The 22,572-nt window shown below is 45.2% G+C and overlaps 1 protein-coding gene across 3 annotated transcripts in view; it reads left to right on the forward strand.

Annotated features, from left to right (window-relative positions):
* ATP7A (ATPase copper transporting alpha) overlaps nucleotides 1–22,572 on the forward strand; it is a 568,605-nt gene that overhangs the window by 316,047 nt on the left and 229,986 nt on the right. For all 3 annotated transcript variants that reach the window (XM_086918413.1, XM_086918412.1, XM_086918414.1), the window contains exon 4: nucleotides 9,535–10,272. In XM_086918413.1, coding sequence (XP_086774539.1) covers nucleotides 9,535–10,272 — 738 coding nt within the window. The remainder of the gene's footprint in view (nucleotides 1–9,534; nucleotides 10,273–22,572) is intronic.

Genomic DNA, 22,572 nt, shown 5'->3' on the forward strand with positions numbered 1-22,572 from the left:
TAGTTTGGGCCTGATTTGAATCTGAAGCTCACAGGGTGTAATAGGCCTCACCACTCAGCCTCTCTCCATTTCAAGAATGAAATGAGTACCATTGCATTGGGTAAATGTTTTTACATCATTCTTTTGAGACTTTCAGCCATTCATTGTGCTACATAAAATCTGTTCCCATGTGCTACGTGTGCCCGGTATTGGCCTTTAGGGAGAGATCTTAAAGTGTGTCAACTAAATGCTACGATTAAAAAAATTAACGAATTCCAGATAATTTATATACAGACAAAGAAAACATTTTTTAGAGTTTTGATGCAAAGTGCAATGTGGTACCTGAGCTCAGCAGCTCCAATGAGCAATTGCAAATGCAATGGGAGCAGAAACCCTCCCATATACACACCCATACTCGTGGACACAGACCGAGTTATGCAAGTAAATTAACAAAAACAATTCTTATTTGTTAACGCAAGGGATAATATTTTAATGAGAATTCTGCGACGTTTTTTGTAGATTCCTCACAAATTAAAAAAGCAAGAAGAAAATTGTTCTAAGCAGCTCATCAGGATATCACTACGGTCATTAATGTCAATTGTTACATCAGAGGAAAGATGTTGGGTTTCCCTATTCATTGTGACTCATGCACTTGGCAGGGGCAATGGGTTACTGAATGCCTAGCACCATTTTCTTTTTTAATGTTGAAAACAGAAACTCTTAGCTGTTTCTATGCGGTAGTATGATCAAAGTTTTATGTGACAGCTTTTGTTGACTGCGCTGCCTGTGCAACCCCTTTACAGCACTGACCTACAGTCAAAGGGTAAACAAGGGTGTTGTATATTCACAGTGCAGGTATGGCTTAATGATTGCTGGCAAGGTTTCATACCTTGCCTGTACCTACTGCACAACCTACAGACCTCCCTAGAGTGCTTCCTAGACCAAAATACCAAGAGAAGTGTAATGCTTTGTTGGCGAAACCCTATGTAGTAAAATGTGCGGGTTGTTCGCATCCTGATCACCAAACCCATAACCTGCAGCTAATCCCCAGGAGCACACCTCAAAACAGGATACTGCAAGACCAATTGTGTCTAACGGACTTGAAGAATGTTCAGGTTTTGTTGGTTATTTGTTAGAGCTTTGTGCGACCTCATATTACACTAAAATCACTAGTTGGAGGTTGTTGGGGAGGACTGGTGGAAAATACATCTTGTGCTAATTGGTCATCTTTGTGCAGTCCAGACTTTGGTTTATGGTCTGTGGTCTTCATTTGCCCTACCTCGCCTTGAGGCAAGACCCTTCTGGAAACTAACTGATGCACACTTATTTATGGCTTCCCTCGACAGGTTTTTTTTTTTTTTTGGTAGACCTTTATTGCACATTATTCATATACACAGCGGTGTGCCTACAACCCACTTGCAGGGCCGGCCGCAATCAGTGCACCACACAATATAGATAGGCTTAGCAATACAGTACTTCGACACAAGCGCATGTTCAGGAAATGCTTCGCCCATGAAGGCACCACAGATGTTCATATGCAATAGTCAAAGCACACCAGTGATTCCGGACGTACAGCCCTTATGTGATCTCGGTCTTTTTTTCAATTTTTGCAGGAACAAAGGTAAACGACAACCATCCCCAACTCCCCCCCAACCCTCCCGATCCTGGTCCCAGTGAGTATTCCAAGTCTAATATGTATAGTATCCAAGAGGCAGCCGGTACAGTAGTTAGCAGAGAGTACATGACTTAGGTAGGTATCGTCCCACAGTCTCTCCTGTAACACCCAAATCTCAGCGAAACACCAAAAGGTGGCTAATTCCCATCAATTTCCCAGGTCAAATGTGAAAAGCACAAAGGGTACCGCTGCTCACACAACCCACATAGCTCATACGTCTCATACGCATTTAGGCAGCATTCAAGCGGATTCCTGTTCTCCCCCCGACAAATCAGCGATCTCATTCCTCTCACTATCCGAGTCCTCCAGAGACAGCACATAAAGCGTAAACGGAGCCCATACGTCCTGCGGGCGAGACCTCTCTGGCAGTCCCTCATAGTAACAGTGCAGTTGGTCCCTGCAATAGGCCATGTCCTTCAGCCACAGCTGCACATCAGGCGTCCTCCTCCCTCCCCATCCTATAGCAACTCTCCTCTTAGCCAACTGCAGTGCCAGTACCACAAGCCGACGCGATTGTGCTGATACGCCAGAGCCAATGCCCAAAAGACAGAGGCGCACATCCAGCTTGACTTCATTGGATATCATGACGGTCAGTCTCTCAGTTACCCCCTTCCAGAAGTCATACACACGCGGACATCCCCAGGCCAGGTGTACAAAATCGGCATCGTCAGCACCACACCGGACACATTGGGCAGTAGCCCGAAGCCCATACCTGACCAACTGGACCGGGGTGTAATACCACTGATGTAAAAATTTATAGTGCAGAAGGCGGAAGTTGCCATTAATCACATATCCCCCAGTCATGTTACAGCATTCATTCCATTCGTCATCGCTCAGAGGTTCTGGAAGGCTCCTATCCCAGCGTGCTCTGGCCAAGGCCGCCCCCCTCCCTCATCCTCCTGTGCAGCTTTATATAGTTTAGAGAGCAATTTGGTTCTGTCTTTAGCTGTGTAGAGCAGTTGTAATGCCCCGAGCGTTAGCGGCTCCGCCGGGTACGTTGGAAACAAATCTCTTATTGCTGCCCGCAGACGAGCATAGATAAAGGTAGCCATTACAGTGTTAGTGGAGCGTGCTGTCATGGCCTGTAAGGAGAGAAATGACGCCCCTGGAAAGAGGTCCCCCATGGACTGCACTCCAGCTTCCTTCAGAACCTGCAATCCCCCAATCTCACAGGACACCGAGACATCTGAGTGGTACAGTAGCGGCATAGCCGGTGCATACAATGGCAATCTGGCAGCCCGTCTACCAAGGTCCTCCCAGGCGTTCGCCGTGATTCGCACAGTATCGATCTCCCCCTTCTCAAATACCGAGTGCTTGTTAGCCATCATGGCCCTCAGCGGATATGGCAAAACTGCACTTGCCTCAAGCGCCACATGTGGGGTATACGGTGGAGCATTCAACCAGTAACTCGCAAAGTGCGCCTGAGCGCATAGATAATATAGCTTCATGTCCGGCATGGCGAACCCACCCAGTGCATACGGTTTGATCAGTACTTCCCAAGTTACACGTGGTTTCTTGCCGGCCCAGGTGAGTGAGATCAATAGAGATTTCAACCTTGCAAAAAAATGCGATTTCAACGGGATAGGGATATTCACAAAAAGATAAAGAAATTTTGGCAGCACTACCATTTTAATTAAGGATATTCGATCAGCCAGTGTCAGAGGGAGACGAGTCCATCGCGCCACCTGATCTTCCAACTTAGAGACTGCAACACCATAGTTAGCCCGTATGACTTCCTGACTGTCCCTATGCACCCAGATGCCTAGATAGCGAACCGACTCCGTTGCCCACTCCAGAGGGAACTCCAGCGGGATTTGGTGAGTCGCATCCGTGAGCGGTAGTACTATGGATTTGTCCCAATTTATAGAGAGGCCGGAGTATCGACCGAACTTAATGAATTCGCGGAGTATATTTTCAAGATGGATTACCGGGTCTTTGACATACAGGACCATGTCATCCGCGTACATCGACACAGCCAAAGATCTGAGAGGGAACTTCAACGCCGCTTCCGCGTACCTCTGCCGCAAAATACAGGCCAAAGGCTCCATCATGATGGCAAACAGCAACGGCGACAGGGGGCATCCCTGCCTCGTCCCCCTTTGTATCGGGAACGAGGAGGACACATGACCGTTGACCCTAACTCTCGCCATGGGCGCTGTATACAATAAAGCAATAAGTGATGTGAAAAAGAGCGGTACCCCCATCCGGTGCAGGACGGCCAGCATATATTTCCACGCCACCGAATCAAAGGCCTTGGCCGCGTCAAGCATGACTGCGGCTGCAGCCAGGTCTGGTTTAAGCAGGTGTAGGACCGCAAAAAGTGTCCTTAGATTATGTGTAGTGGATCTAAGGGGGATGAATCCTGATTGATCCGGCAGTACCATGACTGGCAGAAGTAAACGTAATCTCGTAGCTAACACTTTGGCAATTATTTTGACATCGGTGTTCATAAGTGAAAGGGGACGATATGAATCGCACTTATTCGGTGGTTTCCCTGGTTTAGGCAGCGCCACCAACAGCGCCTCTCTCATAGTCGCTGGAAGTCGTCCACATTCAAACGCTTCCTCCAAGACCTGCGCTAGCTGCGGAATCAGCAAATCCGCATACGTTTTATAAAATTCGGAGGGCAGACCATCCGTGCCAGCCGCCTTCCCATTCGGAAGAGCTGCGATTGCGTCCCTGAATTCGGCTTCTGTGATATGATGCATTAGGAATTCCTGCTGACCTCTGGATAGCCATACTAAGGCGACGCCCTCCAAGTACTGATTCACTTCCTCCTCATCAGCCGTGTCCCTGTGCTCATAGAGTTGCGCATAATGTTTCGTGAAGCAGGCTAAGATACCCCCCGTGTTAGTCACCACTTCCCCTTGATCTTCAATCTCCTGCACCGTGCAGTGTCGTGCCCATGGATCCCTGATGCGATCCGCAAGTCCTTTCCCTGGTCTGCCCCCTTCGCCGTAGTATCTAGCAGTAGCATGTTTAGATAGAAATTTCACCTCCTGCTCCGCCAACTCGTTGTATTCAGTGATTTTTGATCTAATGTCTGCAAGTATTGTGCCTTCCGCACCCCCTTCCAGTCGCCGCTCGAGGGACAACAACTCTCTTTCCAACCTGGCCATGGAGTCCCTGATGGACGTGAGCACCCCTGATCTTAGTCCTATACACGCACCTCTCCCCGTCACCTTGAAGGCCTCCCACACCATACTCATATTGTCAACAGATCCCACATTTTTCACGAAAAACTCCTCAATGATCTGCCTCAGTCGCTCAGACAACACCTGATCAGTCAGCACCCCTGGAGACAGCCGCCAGGTGAAAGGAGCTGGAGCATGCGTTGGGATCTGCAGTACCAGTGTAACAGGCGCATGATCAGAAATAGTGCGAGGCAGATGTTCAGCACCCACCACCCAACCACTAACATCCCGAGTCGCCAGCCAGTAATCCAGTCTCAACCATGTATTGTGTGCTGATGTGTAACAAGTGCCCTCCCGCTTGGTCGGGTTTCGCAGCCTCCATACATCCAGCAGTTGTAGCCCATTCATACCCTCGCATACCGCATCCACCACTTTCTTGCGCACAGTAGGTCTGTCCTGTTTCTTGTCCAAATCTGAATCCAGCGTGACATTCCAGTCCCCCCCACAAAGGATAGCCGATGGTGCGAGCAGATAGAGCTTGTTCCAGAGTGTAACATAGAAATCAGGATCATCGACATTTGGACCATACACATTGAGAAGAGTAATCAGCGTACCACACAGTTTCCCCTGCACAATGACATATCTACCTTCCTGGTCAATCTCTTCATGTATCACTTCAAAGGGAATATTTCTCTTTATCAGAATCATCACCCCCCGTGCATAGGAAGAGTACTTAGTGGCCAGTCGCACCCCCGCCCATTGTTTGCCCACCATTTCAGCCGCCTTACCCTGAAGGTGTGTTTCTTGGAGGAATACTACCTGTGCACCATGCCTATTCAAAAAAGCAAGCATTTGTCTAGTCTTTTGCGGCCTATTGAGACCCCGCACATTCCAGGTAACACACTTTACTTTACCCCCCTGTCCATGTCGCCAGGTCTTCAAGCCTCCCAAAAGCCAATAGATCTGTCCCCGCTTCCACCCTAGATACCAACCCACTGCACCCCTCAGCCCGGAATTGACAGGAGTTCCTCTGTAACACATGCTGAATCCCAACCAGAAGTGTCGAAAAAAGTATACCAGCATCTCAGATCCCACATCCCGGACCAGGAAAGAGAACAATCCCCCAACAACCCCCAAAGCCCCATCCCACCTCCCACCACCCACTTCAGCGTACCCAATTTGCCAAAGCCATCCCAAACCCCCCCCTTCCACAACCCCCAACGATGCAAACAACAGTGTGTGGGGATCTCCCATATTGGGGGGCGTAGCGGCACACCTCTCCCGCCAGGTAGTGACGAGAGTGTAGACCATACTCAATAATGATATCTCCAACCCTGCATCCCTGATCCTGTGATCAAGACATCCCGTAATGAACCATCAAACTTGAGTACATTGCAAGGAGCGCCCCCGATGTGCCGACAACCAATAGAGCAATATGCGTAGCTGAGATCGTTACCAACATGCAGTGCAGTACTTGCGTGAGTCTCTCCAGACCCAACAATCCCCAGCAAAAGTCTCTACTATGCTCACTGGAGACATAACCCAGCCAATCGTAATTCACCAGCAGTTGTGGAGACATCACCCGCCAACATGTCCCTCCCTCCACAACCTTCATGTTATCAGTACAAAGCAATTCAGGCACCAGTGGGCCCCTTGACCCGGCAATGACAACCAAATGTAGGACAGTGTGGGCGACACATCGCGGTGCCCCGCAGCAGCGCTCCCGCTGCAGTCAACAATACAAAACTGTTCAGGCAACTTCATCCTGCCCCTCATCCTCAGCATCCCGTCGTCCGTTCGGTTCCTTGGCACGTTTTTTCAGTTTTTTGGCGTAGTCCATGGCCGCCTTGGGAGAAGAAAAAATCTTATTATCCGATGGAGGCCCTATCCGGAGGCGTGCAGGATACAACATGGCGTATGCAACGTTATCAGTTCTCAGCATCTGTTTCACCGTAGCAAATTCTTTACGAGCTGTCTGCACCGCCATGGTGAAGTCAGGATAGAACTCAAGTTTGTTACCCTGATATTCAATGGAGCCCTTTTCCCTTGCAAGCCGAAGGATAGTATCCCTGTCCCTATAGTTCAGAATTCTGGCCACAATTGGCCGCGGCGGTGCCCCAGGCGGAGGCCGTTTGGCCAGAGAGCGATGGGCACGCTCCACTATAAAGACACGAGACAGTTGATCAGCCCCAAATATGTCAATGAGCATTCGTTCCATGTAGTCCTCCATGCGTCCAACGTTTGTAGATTCCGGCAGGCCCGTGACCCTTACATTGTTCCTTCTGGACCTCCCTTCCAACTCCTCGTTCTTCGCCTGTATGACCGCCAGCACCCTTTCCATGCTGAACACTTTAGACGAGACTGTGGCAAGTCCATCCTCCGTGGCAGATACCCTCTGCTCCACTTCTCCCATTCGCTCGTTTTGGCGGTCGAATTGCGTCGCCATTTGGTCTAGGCGGTGATTGACTGACTCCATGGTGCCTTCAATGGATTGTAGGGTTTTTTGCATGGCTATCAACGTAGATTCCAAATTCGGGGCGCCCCCCACAGCCCCCCCCTGGTTAGCGTCAGCGGGCGCCTGGGAGGACATGAGCGCAGTTTTTTTCGCCTCAAACGTGATTTTCGGCTGGTTCCTCTCCGGTCTGCCCATGGTGGTTAATAATGCAGCACATACAAGTGCGCAGTCTTGCAGCGCAGATGTGCCAGGCGACGCGCACAGAGTGGTTCTAGATTTTATATTAGGTGTCCCTCGCCAGTTCCAGCCCGCAGCCGTGCACCTTTCCACAGTTCAGGGAAGTCCACCGCGCTCGGCGGGAAAAATCACCCCTAAGCGATCTCAGGCGTTCTCAATGCTCCCCCCCCCGGCACAGCTAGCCGGTGTCCGCAAGGTGGTCACAGGGTCAGTACCACAGTCACCGAATTCTCCTCCAGCCAGCCCCCTCCTCCAAGTCTGTGGTCGCGGCTCGGTCCCAAGGGCGCTCAGTGCGGCCCCGGATGTCGGAAAAAAAGGGTTCCAGCGAGCCCCCGATGGTAGCGGGGGTCCCCCAGCTTAATTACAGGGTGCAGTTATTGGAGATGGCAGGATTAATGGGCGAATGTCAGATGGTCTCGACAGAGCCTCACGCAAGTGCGGCCATCTTGTCCGGCGCCCTCTAGCGCCCCCCCCTTCCCTCGACAGGTTGATTGGGATTCCACACTTCCGTATTTTCTTTGTGATAATGGTTGCTTTCATGGAACAATGTGCTTTATGCTTTTTTCGGTAAGCTATATTCTTCTGCACGGAAAAGCTTTTTGGTACCAATTCTATGTGTTACTAGGATTAGGCAACATAAGATAGCCTTAACCTTCCGGCAACAGCTGAGTAGTTCAGCACGTGTTGCAGTGGTTAATTACATCCCGCTGCGCAATGATGGTTAGAAAAAGATATGGTACCATGTAAGGATCCTTTTATTATCTTTGTGATTTGAATCTTATATTTTTATTCTGTGGATAGCAATGGAGAATCGTTTTGTTATTTCATCTCTTTCTGTGCTCTTTCTTATTATATATTCAACATCAATTGTTTTCGCTCATGTACCTTTGAGGCCATTTTTAGCCGAATAAAGTATTTGATGATGCACTGATTCACTCTTGGAAAGTTACATAAGCCTACACCTCTCCCACACAGTTATCAGTGATTGCAAGAGCTGTTTGCCACCATGGCACTCTTCAATGCCTTGGTTGCTTTCTTTGACATGACTGTTTAAAAGTCTAGTTTTAGCAGGTCTGCTCTTAAGAATAAATCTAGCACTGTTGCTGGTGCACAACGTTTCTGACATTATTGTCCCTAACTGAACTGCCAACTCCCCTTGACCTTTTCTTTGCTGCACCATGCTGGTATTTACTCCATACAGGATTCGTTTCTTTACTTTGTGAGCATCTTTCCATGATGAGGTTCTAAATGTTCAAAGTGAAGATAGGCAATAGATAGCAGCCTGACTTCTTCCCTCTCCTTCAACTCTATTGAGAGTTAACAACCAGAACAAGCCATTTGTACAGATCTAACATTAACTCTCTAGGTCAGACCCCATCATCAGGACTTGTGCTACAGCCAAACATACACACACTTATGGTCTCTGATCCTGGGCGCAGTCTCTGCCCGAAGCAGAACTGTTAATGTTGCACACTGCGCACCTGCCCTTTCTGCACTTACGCCTTCCTTCAGAGGCAGAATACAAACCTTACCACACAACCAATAGCGTCTGAACCCCGAACATAAGGATCTTCCATTTACTTATTGTGTGTTCCCCAAGTTCCATCATATTTTCGTTTTGTGCGTTTACCACCAGCATTTTTTCAAGGGATAAAACCATACATGTTGAGAAATGTCACGATATCATCCATGGACGTAGCACCAGCTCATGTTAAATTCACCCCTCGCCTCGGCAAGCCATGTCCTAAAATTTAGTGGACAGGGCAAACCTTAATATCTGGGAAGGAGCAATTAGAGGTATTCTGAAAACTCCTTGAGGGCACTGAAATAATTTGTGCAAGCAGCAATAGGAAATAAATATTTTATATAAAGGCCTGTAGTGAGGCCCCCCATTACATCTTACTTTGCTGATTGCAAACATTTTTTAAAACAGTTTGCCGTATAAAATTAGACAGAAGCACTAGAAAGCAAGTTCTGGTGGTAGAATTGAGATCCAGAGGCTTCAGTTATACTAACAGTATCTGATTTTTCTTTTCTCTTCTTTGCACCTTTAGTGTCTCTGGACAGCCAAGAGGCCATCATTGTTTACCAGCCTAACCTCATTACCGCGGCGGAGATCAAAAACCAGATCGAAGTTGCTGGCTTTATTGCATCCATCAAGAACAAACCAAAGCCCCTCAAGCTCGGAGCCATTGACGTTGAGCGGCTAAAAAATGCTCCCACCAAAGACGTTGAGGAAGCGAAGCAAAGGCCAAAGCAATCTTCTGACCTCAAAACCGTGGAACTTGTGGTGGAGGGAATGCACTGCAACTCCTGTGTCAAAAACATTGAAAGCCAGCTCTCCGCACTCCCCTCCGTCGCCAGTATTCAGGTGTCTTTGGCGAAGAAGCGTGCTATCATAACCTACAATCCGAGAGTCACCAACCCAGAGGAGCTCCAGAAAGCTGTGGAAGCAGTGTCCCCGGACAAGTTCAGAGTCAGTCTGGGCACTAATGGAGCGAGTCTGACTCCCTCAGAGGGTGCTTTACCCACACCTCGCCCGCCTGCGATCCCATTGAACAATGCCAGCCAGAAACTTGTAAGTCAGATTACAGTGATCAGCATCCAAGGGATGACATGCAATTCCTGTGTGCAATCTATTGAGGGGGTCATTTCCCAAAAAAATGGGGTCAAGTCGGTGTGTGTTTCTCTGGCAAATAACAACGGAACAGTAGAATATGATCCTGCGTTAACCAACCCACAAGCTTTGAGAGACGCCATAGATGACATGGGGTTCGAAGCCTCCGTTTCAGGTAATTCTAGAAACTGTTTCATCAAAAAAAAATATCATTTTATTAAAGTCCCACAATTGTGCTCTTTTTTCAAAATATAAAGTTTTCTTTATTACTAATATGATGACTTGTACCATACAAGAACTGATGTGTTTTTGAGTTGGAGAGTTACTAAATGCACAAACAAGACTTTTGAATGTTTGGGGAAGGCTGAACCTTATTGATGCACAATGAAGAATTTGATGCAGTGTTACTGAATATTTTAAGTTTGTGATTCTGAAATGTATACAACAAGAAGGTGTATAACCTATGTGTGTGGGGGGAAACAGTCGATTATTCAGGATCACAGAGGAGCACATATGTTGATAATTCAATAGTTTCTTAGGAGTGACGGATAACATACAGCTGCACAATACACAGGGCCATATGTATCATAGTACCGTTTTGCGAATTCCAAATAGCGAATTTTAAGGAATCGCTATTTGGAATTCGCAAAACGGTATGTATGTACAAAATCGTTTTTTTATAGCGATTCCTTACCATTCCTAATTTCCGATTAGCAAATTGCTAATCGCAAATTACCCATTCATTTCTATGGGCCAGGAGGCCCATAGCCATAGGAATGAAGGGGCAATTTGCGATTAGCAATTAGCTAATCGCAAATTAGGAATTTTTTCAAGGGTGCAGGGGTGTCTCAAGAACACCCTGCTGCCCCCCTGAAAAAGACATTTGGGGGCATATGGCGCACATACATGCCCTAAGGGCATGTATGGGCGTCTTATGACACCTTTGGTTTTTTTGAAAAATGCATAATTAAAAGAATTCGCAACTTACCACCAACTAGAAGTTGGTGGTAATTTGCGATTCCTTAATGGCATTTTTTGCATTTTTTTCTTTGATACATTGCATTTAAGGAATCGCAATATTTGCAATTCCTTAAGTGCAATCGCAAAATAAGGAATAGCAAATTTTGCGATTCCTTATTGTGATGCAAAAATGTTTGATACATACCATTTAGGTATTTAGCATTCGCAAAGGCCGAAATTCGCAAAATTTCGGTCTTTGCGAATACTAAATAGCTTGATACATATAGTCTTTAGTGCCATTTAGTCTGAACAAGATTTGAAACCACATGTACCCTGTTTACTGATTTTGAGTGCATTTCACCAGGGTTTTATTGTTTACCTGTACAACTTTTGGGTATGTGTGTTGTTGTGCAGAATATTTCAGTGCCATTCAGAGCTGAAATCTCTTCCAATGTCCTCACTGGAGTCTTGCAGCTGGTGCTTTTGTGAAAGAGGATGCTGGTTAGTTTTACAGTTGGAGTTCAGACCCGCAGAAATTGCAAGTGAGCAGTTGACAAGGTAAAGGATGGGGACTAGGAGCTGCATCTTACTGTCAGTGACCCGAAGCGAACTTTGCACTGATAGGCCTTGCATAGCTAACTAATTAGGGAGCTCCTGTAGGGGTCTCACAGGCTTATACTGTGAGAAGTCTGTTATCCTGGGTCTCATACAGTAAAGCCCAGACAAACCATCAACATTTGACAGCATTGACCTAACTGAGTTTGTTTCCCTTTTTCCTTGACGTGACAATCAGCACTCAAGTGGAACTGAGAAAAAATGAGGAATGAAGGAACCCTTGAACTCTGTGGGAATATGGTTGAGTGGCCACAGAAAGTGCTCACTCCCTTTAAGAGAGAGAGTACAGGAAAAGAGTGGAGTTCCATTCGAATATGTACTCCTCAAAAGTATGTAGTTCCAGTGACTGAAATTATTCACTGTGTTCACAAACTATCAGGTGGCACGAGAGGGTTCCAAAACAAAAACAACCTACTACTGGAAACCCCATGCTTTAAAACTACCCATGCACAGCAGCAATACCAACAAGGAGCAGCTACTCTTCTATAGAACTCTCTTTTAGCTGTAATTCTGCCAGCATCTAAAATGCTCCTCTTCCGAGTGTATCGTACTCCAAGGGACTAATCGCCACTTGACTGTATAGGTCCAGCTGCCTTTTTGTGGTCACCCCTTTGCATTTGGGGTGACACCAGAAAGATCGCCCTAGCCCCAGAGGGAAAGGGACCTTTTAACACAATTGTGGAGCTGGCACAAGTCTTTCACTTTTCTCTATTGAGTTGTGCTGTGTTGGACAAGGAGTGCTGGGAGATAAGCATAGAAGGACATCTCTCATCTGCAGGTGATGGCAGGTGGAGCACCGCCCTGGTACCGTAAAATCTGTACAAACACACATACACGATTGGTTTATTACAACTGTATGATTATTTATTTCATAGTATTAGTCTAAAAATCATGTGAATCAAAATGATCATAATTATTATAAACAATTTAACAGATAATCTGCAAATCAGAGTATCTGTTAGATAGGCTCTGATCAGATTACTTCACACATCCCTAACTGTTTCCCTTACTGACATATCTGTTTATTCTCAGCTGTTTAACTTCTATGGCTTTATTAGTTCATTAAGGCCTAATTATGGCAAGCCATGTATAATTTTCTCACATATCTCATGCTGTCATCAGTTCGGCAACTTCCCTCAGGCACCGGTCCATGTCTCTAATCCCCCACTGTGCTGGACTTGACCTCTCTCTGGTACTAGAAAAACAAGTCTAGGACCTGCACATCTGTCCACAGAAATATCAGCAAATTTGGGGAGATGGACTGAATATTATGGAACCAAGGGACAAGAATCGGAATAGATTGGTAAAGATGGGATGGATACAAGTAACGTGGTTGCTTCAAATATATATTTGATGGTTATATTACTTTGTATGCAGTGGTTGCTGTCTATATTATACACCGTTATAGTTGAAAGAAACAATGCAAAGATTTCTATAAAAAACAAAAGACCGTACTAGTGTCTTGTGGAGCCAGAAGGCGCCACTCATGCTCGACTTATATTTAGCTACAAAAACTTGCATACATTGCCCCTTTGTAGAAGCTTGCAAGAGCAAATGTACTTCCTTTTAAGGCAGATCTCCACAAGGTCATCTCCCTTGCAGCCATGGTTAGAAGATGCACAAGTGCTACATCTTTCTACTTCTTTTGAAGATGGAGCTTCATAAGGCAGCTTCTCTCTTTTTACTAGTAAAGGTAGTAGCATCAGTGTCGGTGATCCCTTCGATGCTAGATCTAGTAGATCTAGACTAGGGAATATGTCTCCCGTTTTCCCAATCCCTCTGCCATTAGCTATTAGCTCTCTGGCCACTAGCCAATCAAAGCGGTCGATGATTCACAGTGTCGGCCTGGATAAAGCTTTGCTGGGTTTCCTTTTAATCCTGTTACAGACCGAGACATTTGTGTACATGTGGATTCTCTCCTTCGAGATGATCCGACACACACATTTTGACCATGACCATAAGGCGTACGGTTCAGGAAAGCATGTCTTGTCATATTATTCAAAGATGTTTGTGCACTATATAGGTTGTTTAACCATGATGCACCATTGTTAGACCCTTGCTGTCAAGGCTTATGAAAGCATCTCCCTTGATGCCTCCATTTGAACTAGATGTAAAAGGATGTGAACTGGAGACCTAGGTTTTACGTTGGTACATATTGCGATAATCCGAAACTGGATTTTAATATAGCCCTGGAGCCAGTTGTAATGCCCACATTTTTAGCACACTGACTGTGCACTGTGCATTAAAAAAAGAAAAGACTACCATTATAATTTCCTCACTATGTTGATCATCCATCCAGCTGCGGTCCATGCAGGTAAGAGTGGTGGGGCTGAGTGGTGGGGGGAGGAGGGGTTGGAGAGGGGGTTTTTTCGACAGACAACTTGGGAAAATTAAATAATTAATTTTCTCTCGTCGTCATCTTTCGAAATCCCCCCTCCACCCAGCCTGCCGCCTCACTGTTCTTACCTGCACGGGCCACGGCTGGGAAAATCAGTTATAATTTGTGGGTCCATTCTTCTTCTGCAAGTATTATATCATAAGGATCATTCAACTGAGTTAAGAAAATCATTGAGCTGTCCACTTCAATTTGAATCTGAACTTTGTAAACTATTCATTCATCCAGTATTTCTACTTGAACAAAGTCATTAGTTCCCTCCACATTCAGTTGGAAGTTTAGCGGCAGGCGGACTATTGTTTTTGCACGATGCTGTCAAGGACGGCTATTGCCAATTCTTTGCTGTTCAGCATGTCCCTCATTGTGCGAGGCAGCTACCTTCTTGTTTTGAAACTACTGATTAGGAATTCCTGATCCCTGGTCATCCCCTCTACCCTGCTAATAGATCTGTCCCTTGTCAGGTCCTTGGGAAGATTGAGACCCTCTCTTAGAACTGGTTGCCACCATCCTGTGTAGAATGATAATGATTGACCTCTCGCAGGAGTTGTAATTTCTTTCTTATCTCTCAAGTTCTACATTCCTGGTTCTTGATCTCTACTGCTATATTGGACTTTCTTTCTCTTATATCAACAATGGATTTTCGCAATTTCCCCCTGGAGTTTGCTGTCTTGTTTTTATTAATCAACATCACAAAATAGGATGATGGATGAAGTGTTGGAAATTTTTCAAAAACTCACCCCTAGTTACAGATCTGGCTTTAATCCATCGTTATTCGGCTCGAACGTCACCCCAGTACGGACCCAGCCATGTCCAAATCAGTCTTGACCCTGCTCCCCGTTTGAACAGTCCAGCTCGAACTGCCAGGCCATGTCCTCCATTGACCAGAAAACAAGCATCTTGGGACCAGTTTAAGGGTATCACCTCTCATCAGCCAGGCTAGCTTGAAACCAGAGGCGCAGTGAGCAAGGGACCCATGTCTGGGCATACCCGTAGCCACTTAATACGCACATAGCAACATCACAAAAAAAATGATGGACAGAGTGTTGAAACTTTTCAAACACTATCCCCCAGTCACAGATCTGGGTTTAATCATTTGTTGTTCTGCTCGCCACGTCACCCCAGTGGGGACCCAGCCATATGCAAATCAGTCTTGACCCTGCTCCCCATGTTTTTATTTATCTCTGTTTATTCTAATTTTTCTGACCTTGGTTCTAACTGAGGTGTCTACAGCTTTGTGCCTTGGGTGTCTGTTCACATGGAGGCATAACATTGAAAGATAAACCTTAGTAACTCACCTTCCTTACGATCTTATGGAGTCCTGGCATATCTTTGGCAAATAACCAATTATTTATTTATTTACGCAACTTTTATAGCGCAACAAATACCCGAAGGTGTCTCGGCGTCTTCACCGCTTTTTAGGTTTCCAAGAACTATTAGGTAATAGGACACTCCTTGCTTTAAATGGGCGGTACGTGTGATGTGCTCGTTTTGTTATATCTGTTGTGTCTAGCTCTACCTCCTCTGTTTCTCCTGGCATTGCTCACAAAGACTCAAATGGCAATTTTGGCAGATCCATTGTATCTTAGGACAAGGGGGATGCCTTTCCTACTACTGAGGAAAATTTAAAAATACCTATGGAAATCTCTGGTTGGGCTAGGGTGTGCATCTTATTTTCAGGGTCCCCAGGCTCCACATTGATCTCCACTGTACGATCACCCCGATAGATCCCATAGTCAACAAAAGAAAACTTGCCCTTTTCGAAGAAAAGTCGAACTGGTTGGTGTCTCTCACTTCCTCTCCAGCGAGATATGCTCTGTGGGACAGAGTGTTAGGAATCAGACACACTGCAGTAGAATCTTGTATCAGTTGGTGATGATAGATGGAGCCCCATCCTTGTAGCCTAAGAATCAATTGACACACATAATGGTTGGTACTTTACAACTGTATGATTGTTTGTTTATTTCATAATTATAGTCTACAAATCCTATGAATTAAAAGGATCGTGATTATTATAATCAACTCAGCAGATAACATGCAAATCAGAGTGAATGGTAGATCCGTATTCTGTGCTATTCCCTACCCAAAATATCAGTTCATTGTCAGACATCCAAGTTATGACTTTATTAATTCACAGGTTTCCTGCACACCTTACGCTGTCATCAGATAAGATGTCCAAATTCAGCCCTTTACTATTTCCCCAAATCAACTGGTCTCTGTATGTAGCCCCACCTGTGCACCAGTATCTTATATATGTTCATTGCCAATTGCGTCTTGTGGATTGGTCACTTGTGCTCAGCTCTTTTTTGCCTCAAAAATGTGCAAACAATGCCCCTTTGCAGAAACATACAGGAGCAAATGGTACATCTCCCTTCTTCATTTCCTCCCCCTCCCTTGCAGCTATAGTTACAGCACGCACACCAGAGAAGTGGAAAGTTTTCCATCTCTGTTCTGTTAGTTTAAGCAATGTCAAAAGCATCGAGTTTCCAGATAAACATGGTGAGCAAGGACACATTGTTAGCCTTAGCCTGCTTTTCTAAGCCCTGTGCCTATCACTCGAATTCTCTTAATATTAAATGCTATCATGTTTACATGCAGTCAGGACTCTCTTGCATTATTATTACAAGTAAGCTCCGCCCTCCACACATGACAGCCTCATCTGTGCAGTAGCAACTAGCAGGGAACAGGGGTGGCAGGGGGAGTGGAAATAGGAACAAAATAAAAAAAATAAAAGCACTTTCCTCTCAACAGCCGACGATCGCCGTCTCTCCTCTGATGCTTCGACCTGGAAGGAGAAAGCACACAGGCTCCCCTGAGCCAATCACATTTCTGCAATTCTGCAATACAGCGCTGTGATAGGTCTGGACGCCATGGTTTGGCGCTCAGACGGGGACAGGGAACCTGTGCATGTTCCCCACCAGGCTGTGCATTACAGCCTGGTGGGGAACGTGCTAAGTGCACATGACTGTTGGGTCGGCCCCAGACGGCCGGCCAAGCAGTCATGCGCACTTAGTGTTCACAAACCTCTCCTCTTCCTGTGCCACCAGCCGCGCCCTAACCCAACCTCAAACCTTCTAAAAATAAAATTATAATAACAACGATATTATGATTTTATTTTTCCTTTTTCCTGCTCTAAGAGCAGTGGGGCGACGCTCCCCCGCCTTAGCAGAAGAGCTGCCTTTGCATCTTTGTTCCTGCTCTCCCCACCACTGTTCTTCTGCAACCCATCCTTTGTTCTCCTCCGTGTTCCCCTTTGGGTGCTTCAGCTGTTCCCCCTCTTCCTCAACCTCACTCTCTCTCTCCACTTGTCTCTCTTCCTTGTTGACCTCCTGGTTCCCCTCCTCCCTAACTTCACTTTTACCTCTGAGTTTCCTTCTTTCCTCCGTCGCTTCCCTGATCGCCACTTGGGCTCAACCATTCCGTTATTTCATGTCCTTCGTCTGTGCTCTCACTTGTTCATACTGTTTATTATTCGGTGGAAGAACTTGGCGTTACCGTTCGTGTTATATTGTAAAGCAACGCCTCTATACCTCGTAGTGAAGGAGCGCTATAGAAATATGTGAAATAAAATACTAAATAAATAATTCAGACAATTGGAAGGGAATGAATTCAAATAGAATAAGGAATTCTTTACAATATTTATGGAATGAAGTATTCTATTTAGACTGTTGGGAGTCAGTGAATATTAGCAAAAGACATAATAGTTCCCAAAGCTTGCCTCCCTATTCTCTCTAGCTATTAACCTCATCTAAGGACTCCGTACTCATTCAAGTAAATTAAAAGTTCAGAAAATATTAAAGTTCTTACTCCTCAGGAAAGTTCAGCATTCGGACAGCATGTCGGTATACCCAGATAGAAATCGAAGAAGAGAGTTTTTTCTTAAGTCTGGACGTACTCTTTATACCCTTTTTCTCTAGCTAATCTATCTAAATTATGAAACATTCGGGGTCTTCAACAGTTCTGATTGGATAGTCCAAGGGGTGGATGAGCATAACCTCATCATTCTTGTTGTCTTATTTCCGCATGATCATCGAAAATGTAAAAGGTTCTTTGTTCACTACATATCCGCTCCATTCTTGTCCTTTCAATGGCAATATTGGTCTGCTTTCTCACGCTTTCACATAACAACGTCCATTTTGTTCGCACTCAACTGTTTTTTCAGGGCACACTGTCCTTGAACCATTCCGCTCGAGCACAAGCAGCTCATCCTTGACTTACAGCTTTTTCAAACGCGCACATGCGTACTGCATCTCAATCTCTGAGTTTATTGAAACGTCCATCTTTGCACTTGGCCTCACAGGCCAGAACGGGAACCATTATACACAATTAAACGTTAATTATTGAATTATAACCCTTCTGTTTACCTCCCCCTTGTATCCCTGTTAGTTGTTACCAAGCAAATAAAGCAACATATATTCACTTTTATACCCACTTGTCTTCATGTTTTTGCCACAAATACATAAACAAAAAGCACATTCATATTCATGCCACTTTTGGTTAATTTATAACGAATGCATTAGTGTTAGACGTAACAAGATCACTCAGTTAGTCGATTCTGGTTGCAACATAAGCATATTAGTTTTCCACGTGTACTTGTGTGTGTGCATTCTATTCTACGTTGATTAATTTTCAAAACCACACAATTCATATTATTGTTATGAGGAAGTGACTTCACGAGGGGTATACCACCTCGCTCCATAAGGTGCTCACCTTATCATTTAGCATCCTAACATTGGAAAGCCTGATATTAAATGTGCAAATGCTGGAATTTCACATACTGGGAATCAGGATTGTAAATGTATGTTTGGAAAGTGTTTTTGTGCCCTTCAGTCACACTTGAGAGCACAATATGAATCAGTCCTGTTTTCAACTATGTCATTTGTTTGAACGTTCCCGGCAAACATGGCTTTCTGTGTGTAGATTAAGGGTCTGCTTTTCAACTGTGTGTAGCCTTACAGACTTTGTAGCGGGAAGAATCTTCTAATGTGCATGTGCATTAGAGTGGGACTGTTTTAGGAATTGGATGTTAGTTTCTCTCTGCCCTATAGGGTCTGACCCCTTGTTAGGGTAACTGCAAAGTTCTTATGTCTTATTGGCAAGGCTATCTCCGAGTAGTGCTATTTCATAAAATAGAAAATGATATTGCAACCAGAAATAAGACTGACTCTGCAAGCTTAAGAAATAGCCATGTGTTTGTATTTATTTATTTGCAAGAAGTAGCATTTTTACAGCATGTTAAGTTGTACATACATTTTTGTATGGAGTATATATGTAACACACTGTATTACAATAGCATGCAGCTACCAATAGACTTCATAGGAAAAATAACAGTAGGTGGGAGCATTATTCTGTTGAGGCGGAGGAGATTGGGAGTGCTCGATTGAACAGATAATAGCATTTACTCCAGTTTGGATTGGCTATGACCACAGATCGCATTGTATTATGGAAGCAAAGGTTCTTCGAACCCCCGTTGGGTCTTTGACACGTCTGTTCGATGGCCATGAGATTTTTGGGTATAGAGAGAAAATGTTCCAGTAGATACAAATCCTTAAATAGAATGCAACACGTGGTGGTTGATGCTGCAAGCAAGACTAGTGAATGCAAGTCTGTGGACAGCCTTGAAACCTCTCTCGTGTCTTTATTGGAAGACTGGGTTGGACCTGGACATTATTCGTTAATGAGGTACAGTTCATTTCAGTGTTTGGAAGTGTATTGGGCTGGAATCCTTCTTAGAGAAGTTAAATTTAGATAGGGCATTTGATAACTATTTTTGGCAGTAAGAACCAAAGATGGTGGCAGATTCTCAGTATGTTAGAGTTGAGAGGCTCATTTAAAAGTTTACATGAATATCAAGGCTCCTTGGCTGTAAGTGCAGGCCTCATATGCCCAGTGGTAGATGAGATGAGGAGGCAGTAGAGGGGAGGCAGTATATGAGGTTCCTATTTGATGTTTGTTTGATCCATGTAGTGATTCACATCATGTTCCTGGACTTTCCTTGAGGACAATTGTATTATATTGGGTATTCATAGGAGTTCAATATTTATCCCAGTTAAGTTGGTGAAAATGAAGATCAGTTGGTGATTTAAGCTTAAGTGAATCTTGTACACAAATGTATTATTCTAATTAACTCTCTTAGGACAAGAAATTGCCTCTAGCAAGAGAGGTAACAAGTAACGTCTACATCCGTAATATGACATGCCTAAACGTACAATTAGTAGGCGATCGGCAAAAACAGACCATACAATACCACTAACCCTGGCCTCTAGTCCGTAAACAACATACAGCATTTGAAGTGTGTGTTGTACGCCACAGAAGGATTATAAAAACAATTTCGGTGAAATATGGATTTTGTTCCTAAATTCTTTTTGGAAAACAAGCTGTGCACTTCCCTGCCTCTCTCTCTTTATTGGCTTTGGTGTTGTAGGGCTTTAGCCACTGCCACAACATGTCTCAATGTTCTATTTTGTCAGGTTTATGGGATGTGGGCACTGGATCACATTTTGCACCTCCACTCAGAGTAAATCAAGCCACTTTACACATTGGTAAACACAGGGCGTGCTGAAGCTGTTGAATATAGAGTGATGTTTCATCCAGGTGATTAAATGGTTTACGTCTCCTAATTAAATTGCAATTTTGATGAATCCCTTCCCTTAATATATAATTTAAGTGATGCTGATCAACCGCCATTTCATACAAGGAATGTAAAGCACTCTTATACGCAAAATGTCACACATCATAGGTTAAGAACAGTAATTGTTCTAATCCTATTATAATCTCCCTCCCATAAAAGACTTGTAAATCTGTTGGACGGTGTCGAGTCACGCGTTAGGCTAAAAATACCTCCTTCGACATCTTGCTGTGATCAGGGCAGAGAAAGTGGCATCTGGGGGCTCACCGCCAATCTGGTATGGTGAAATATTCTGTCAGCAGAGGGAAAGTGTGGTGATCTTGGATTGGCTGAGGAAATTATTGCTTTTTGCTCACTGGCTGTGAAGCCCGTGCTAGAGCGGCTGGCTCTTTACTTTGGTGTCTGCTTCAACCTGTATTTTAAAGGAGCCTGACCAGTACTCCCACAGATAATGCATCTTGACAGACAGTGAGCAGGGCTTTACATCGGCTGAGCCTTCCAGGTCTCAGACCTGGAAGTTATTAAAAGCAGTCACTGAAACCAGTCTCCATGGGGCTCTGTGTTCATATTTTGTTTTGGTATTAGCATTTCGATTTTGACCATTTACTATCCTACCACCAGATTGTTACTTATTCAGCCTAGAAACATAGGCAGTTACTGCCTTTATCTCGTTGCCCATTGTGCTGCTAGCCATAACTCCCTTGTCCACATCTATTGTGCCATCTAATAAATTAACTTTCAAACATCTTCCCTTCTTCTGCCCAATTCCCCTACTCCTCCCTGGTCCTGTCTGGTGCCACATGTCTGTGTACTATGTTGGCAGACCTGTTCTCTGTTATGTGCTGAGAGCAACTAGGGTTCCTAATATCAACTTGTGCTGCTCAAGGGAAAGTTAGGTGATCTCCAACTTTTATTCTATGACCTTCTTCCAGCTGTATACCATTTGTCCCTTGCATGGCCTGCCCCGGGTTTGGAGCCCTCTATTCTCGGGGGGGGGGGGGGGGGGGGGGGGGGGGGGAATGCTTTCTAAGTCATAGTCATCTCCTTTAAGTTCTTCCAACAGTTCCTCACATATTATAGTCATCTCAAGGAGCCCTGGTCTTTCTTTGCTTCTCTAATGCGGTTGAAGCTTTCGTATTCCACCCATTTCCGAACTTCCCTTCTCCACCTATCCACTGTAGGGCTCAGTGCAGTGGCAGCTGGTACGGATCAGGAGTGGAGGGCAGGTGAAAAAAATATTACACTTACCTCTTCACGGCCGCCGTCATCTCCGCTCAGCTTCTCTTCCTTACGAGTCCCACAAGCAGGAATTACACAGGCTCTCCTAAGCCAATCACAGTGCTGCTGTCACCAGCATGACAGCAACGTCATGATTGGTCTGAGCGCCATGGTTTGGTGCTCTGACAGGGACTGAGAAGCCTGTTCATGTTCTCCACCCAGGCTGTGCAATACAGCCGGGTGGAGAACATGCTTGACTGTTTGGTTGGCCCAAGACCGCCAGCTAAACCGCCATGTGCACTTGAGTGTCCACCACTCCTCCCTTTGCTAGTTGTGACGACAGCCAAGCCCCGCTAACTCCAAAACTGGCTTAAGCACTGAGTAATAAAATGATAATAACATTGTATTATCATTTTATTTGTCCTTTTTTGCACTGATGAAAAGCAGTGGGGCAACGCTCTTCTGCCTTAGCAGTGTGCTCTGCCTCTTTGCCAGAATGACGGCTAGATCGATAAATTTGGATGAAGTCTTGTTTGGAAGGGTGCGGGTAAAGACCCAGTAAACACACCACAGGTGCCCCCGATATATTGCGGGACGTGATTTAATTGACTAATGCTATAACATCTCTCCAGTATGTGGACTGCTGCAGGCAATCCTAGACC

The sequence above is a fragment of the Lissotriton vulgaris genome, chromosome 4_1 (genome assembly GCF_964263255.1).
Source record: "Lissotriton vulgaris chromosome 4_1, aLisVul1.2, whole genome shotgun sequence".
NCBI lineage: Eukaryota > Metazoa > Chordata > Amphibia > Caudata > Salamandridae > Lissotriton > Lissotriton vulgaris.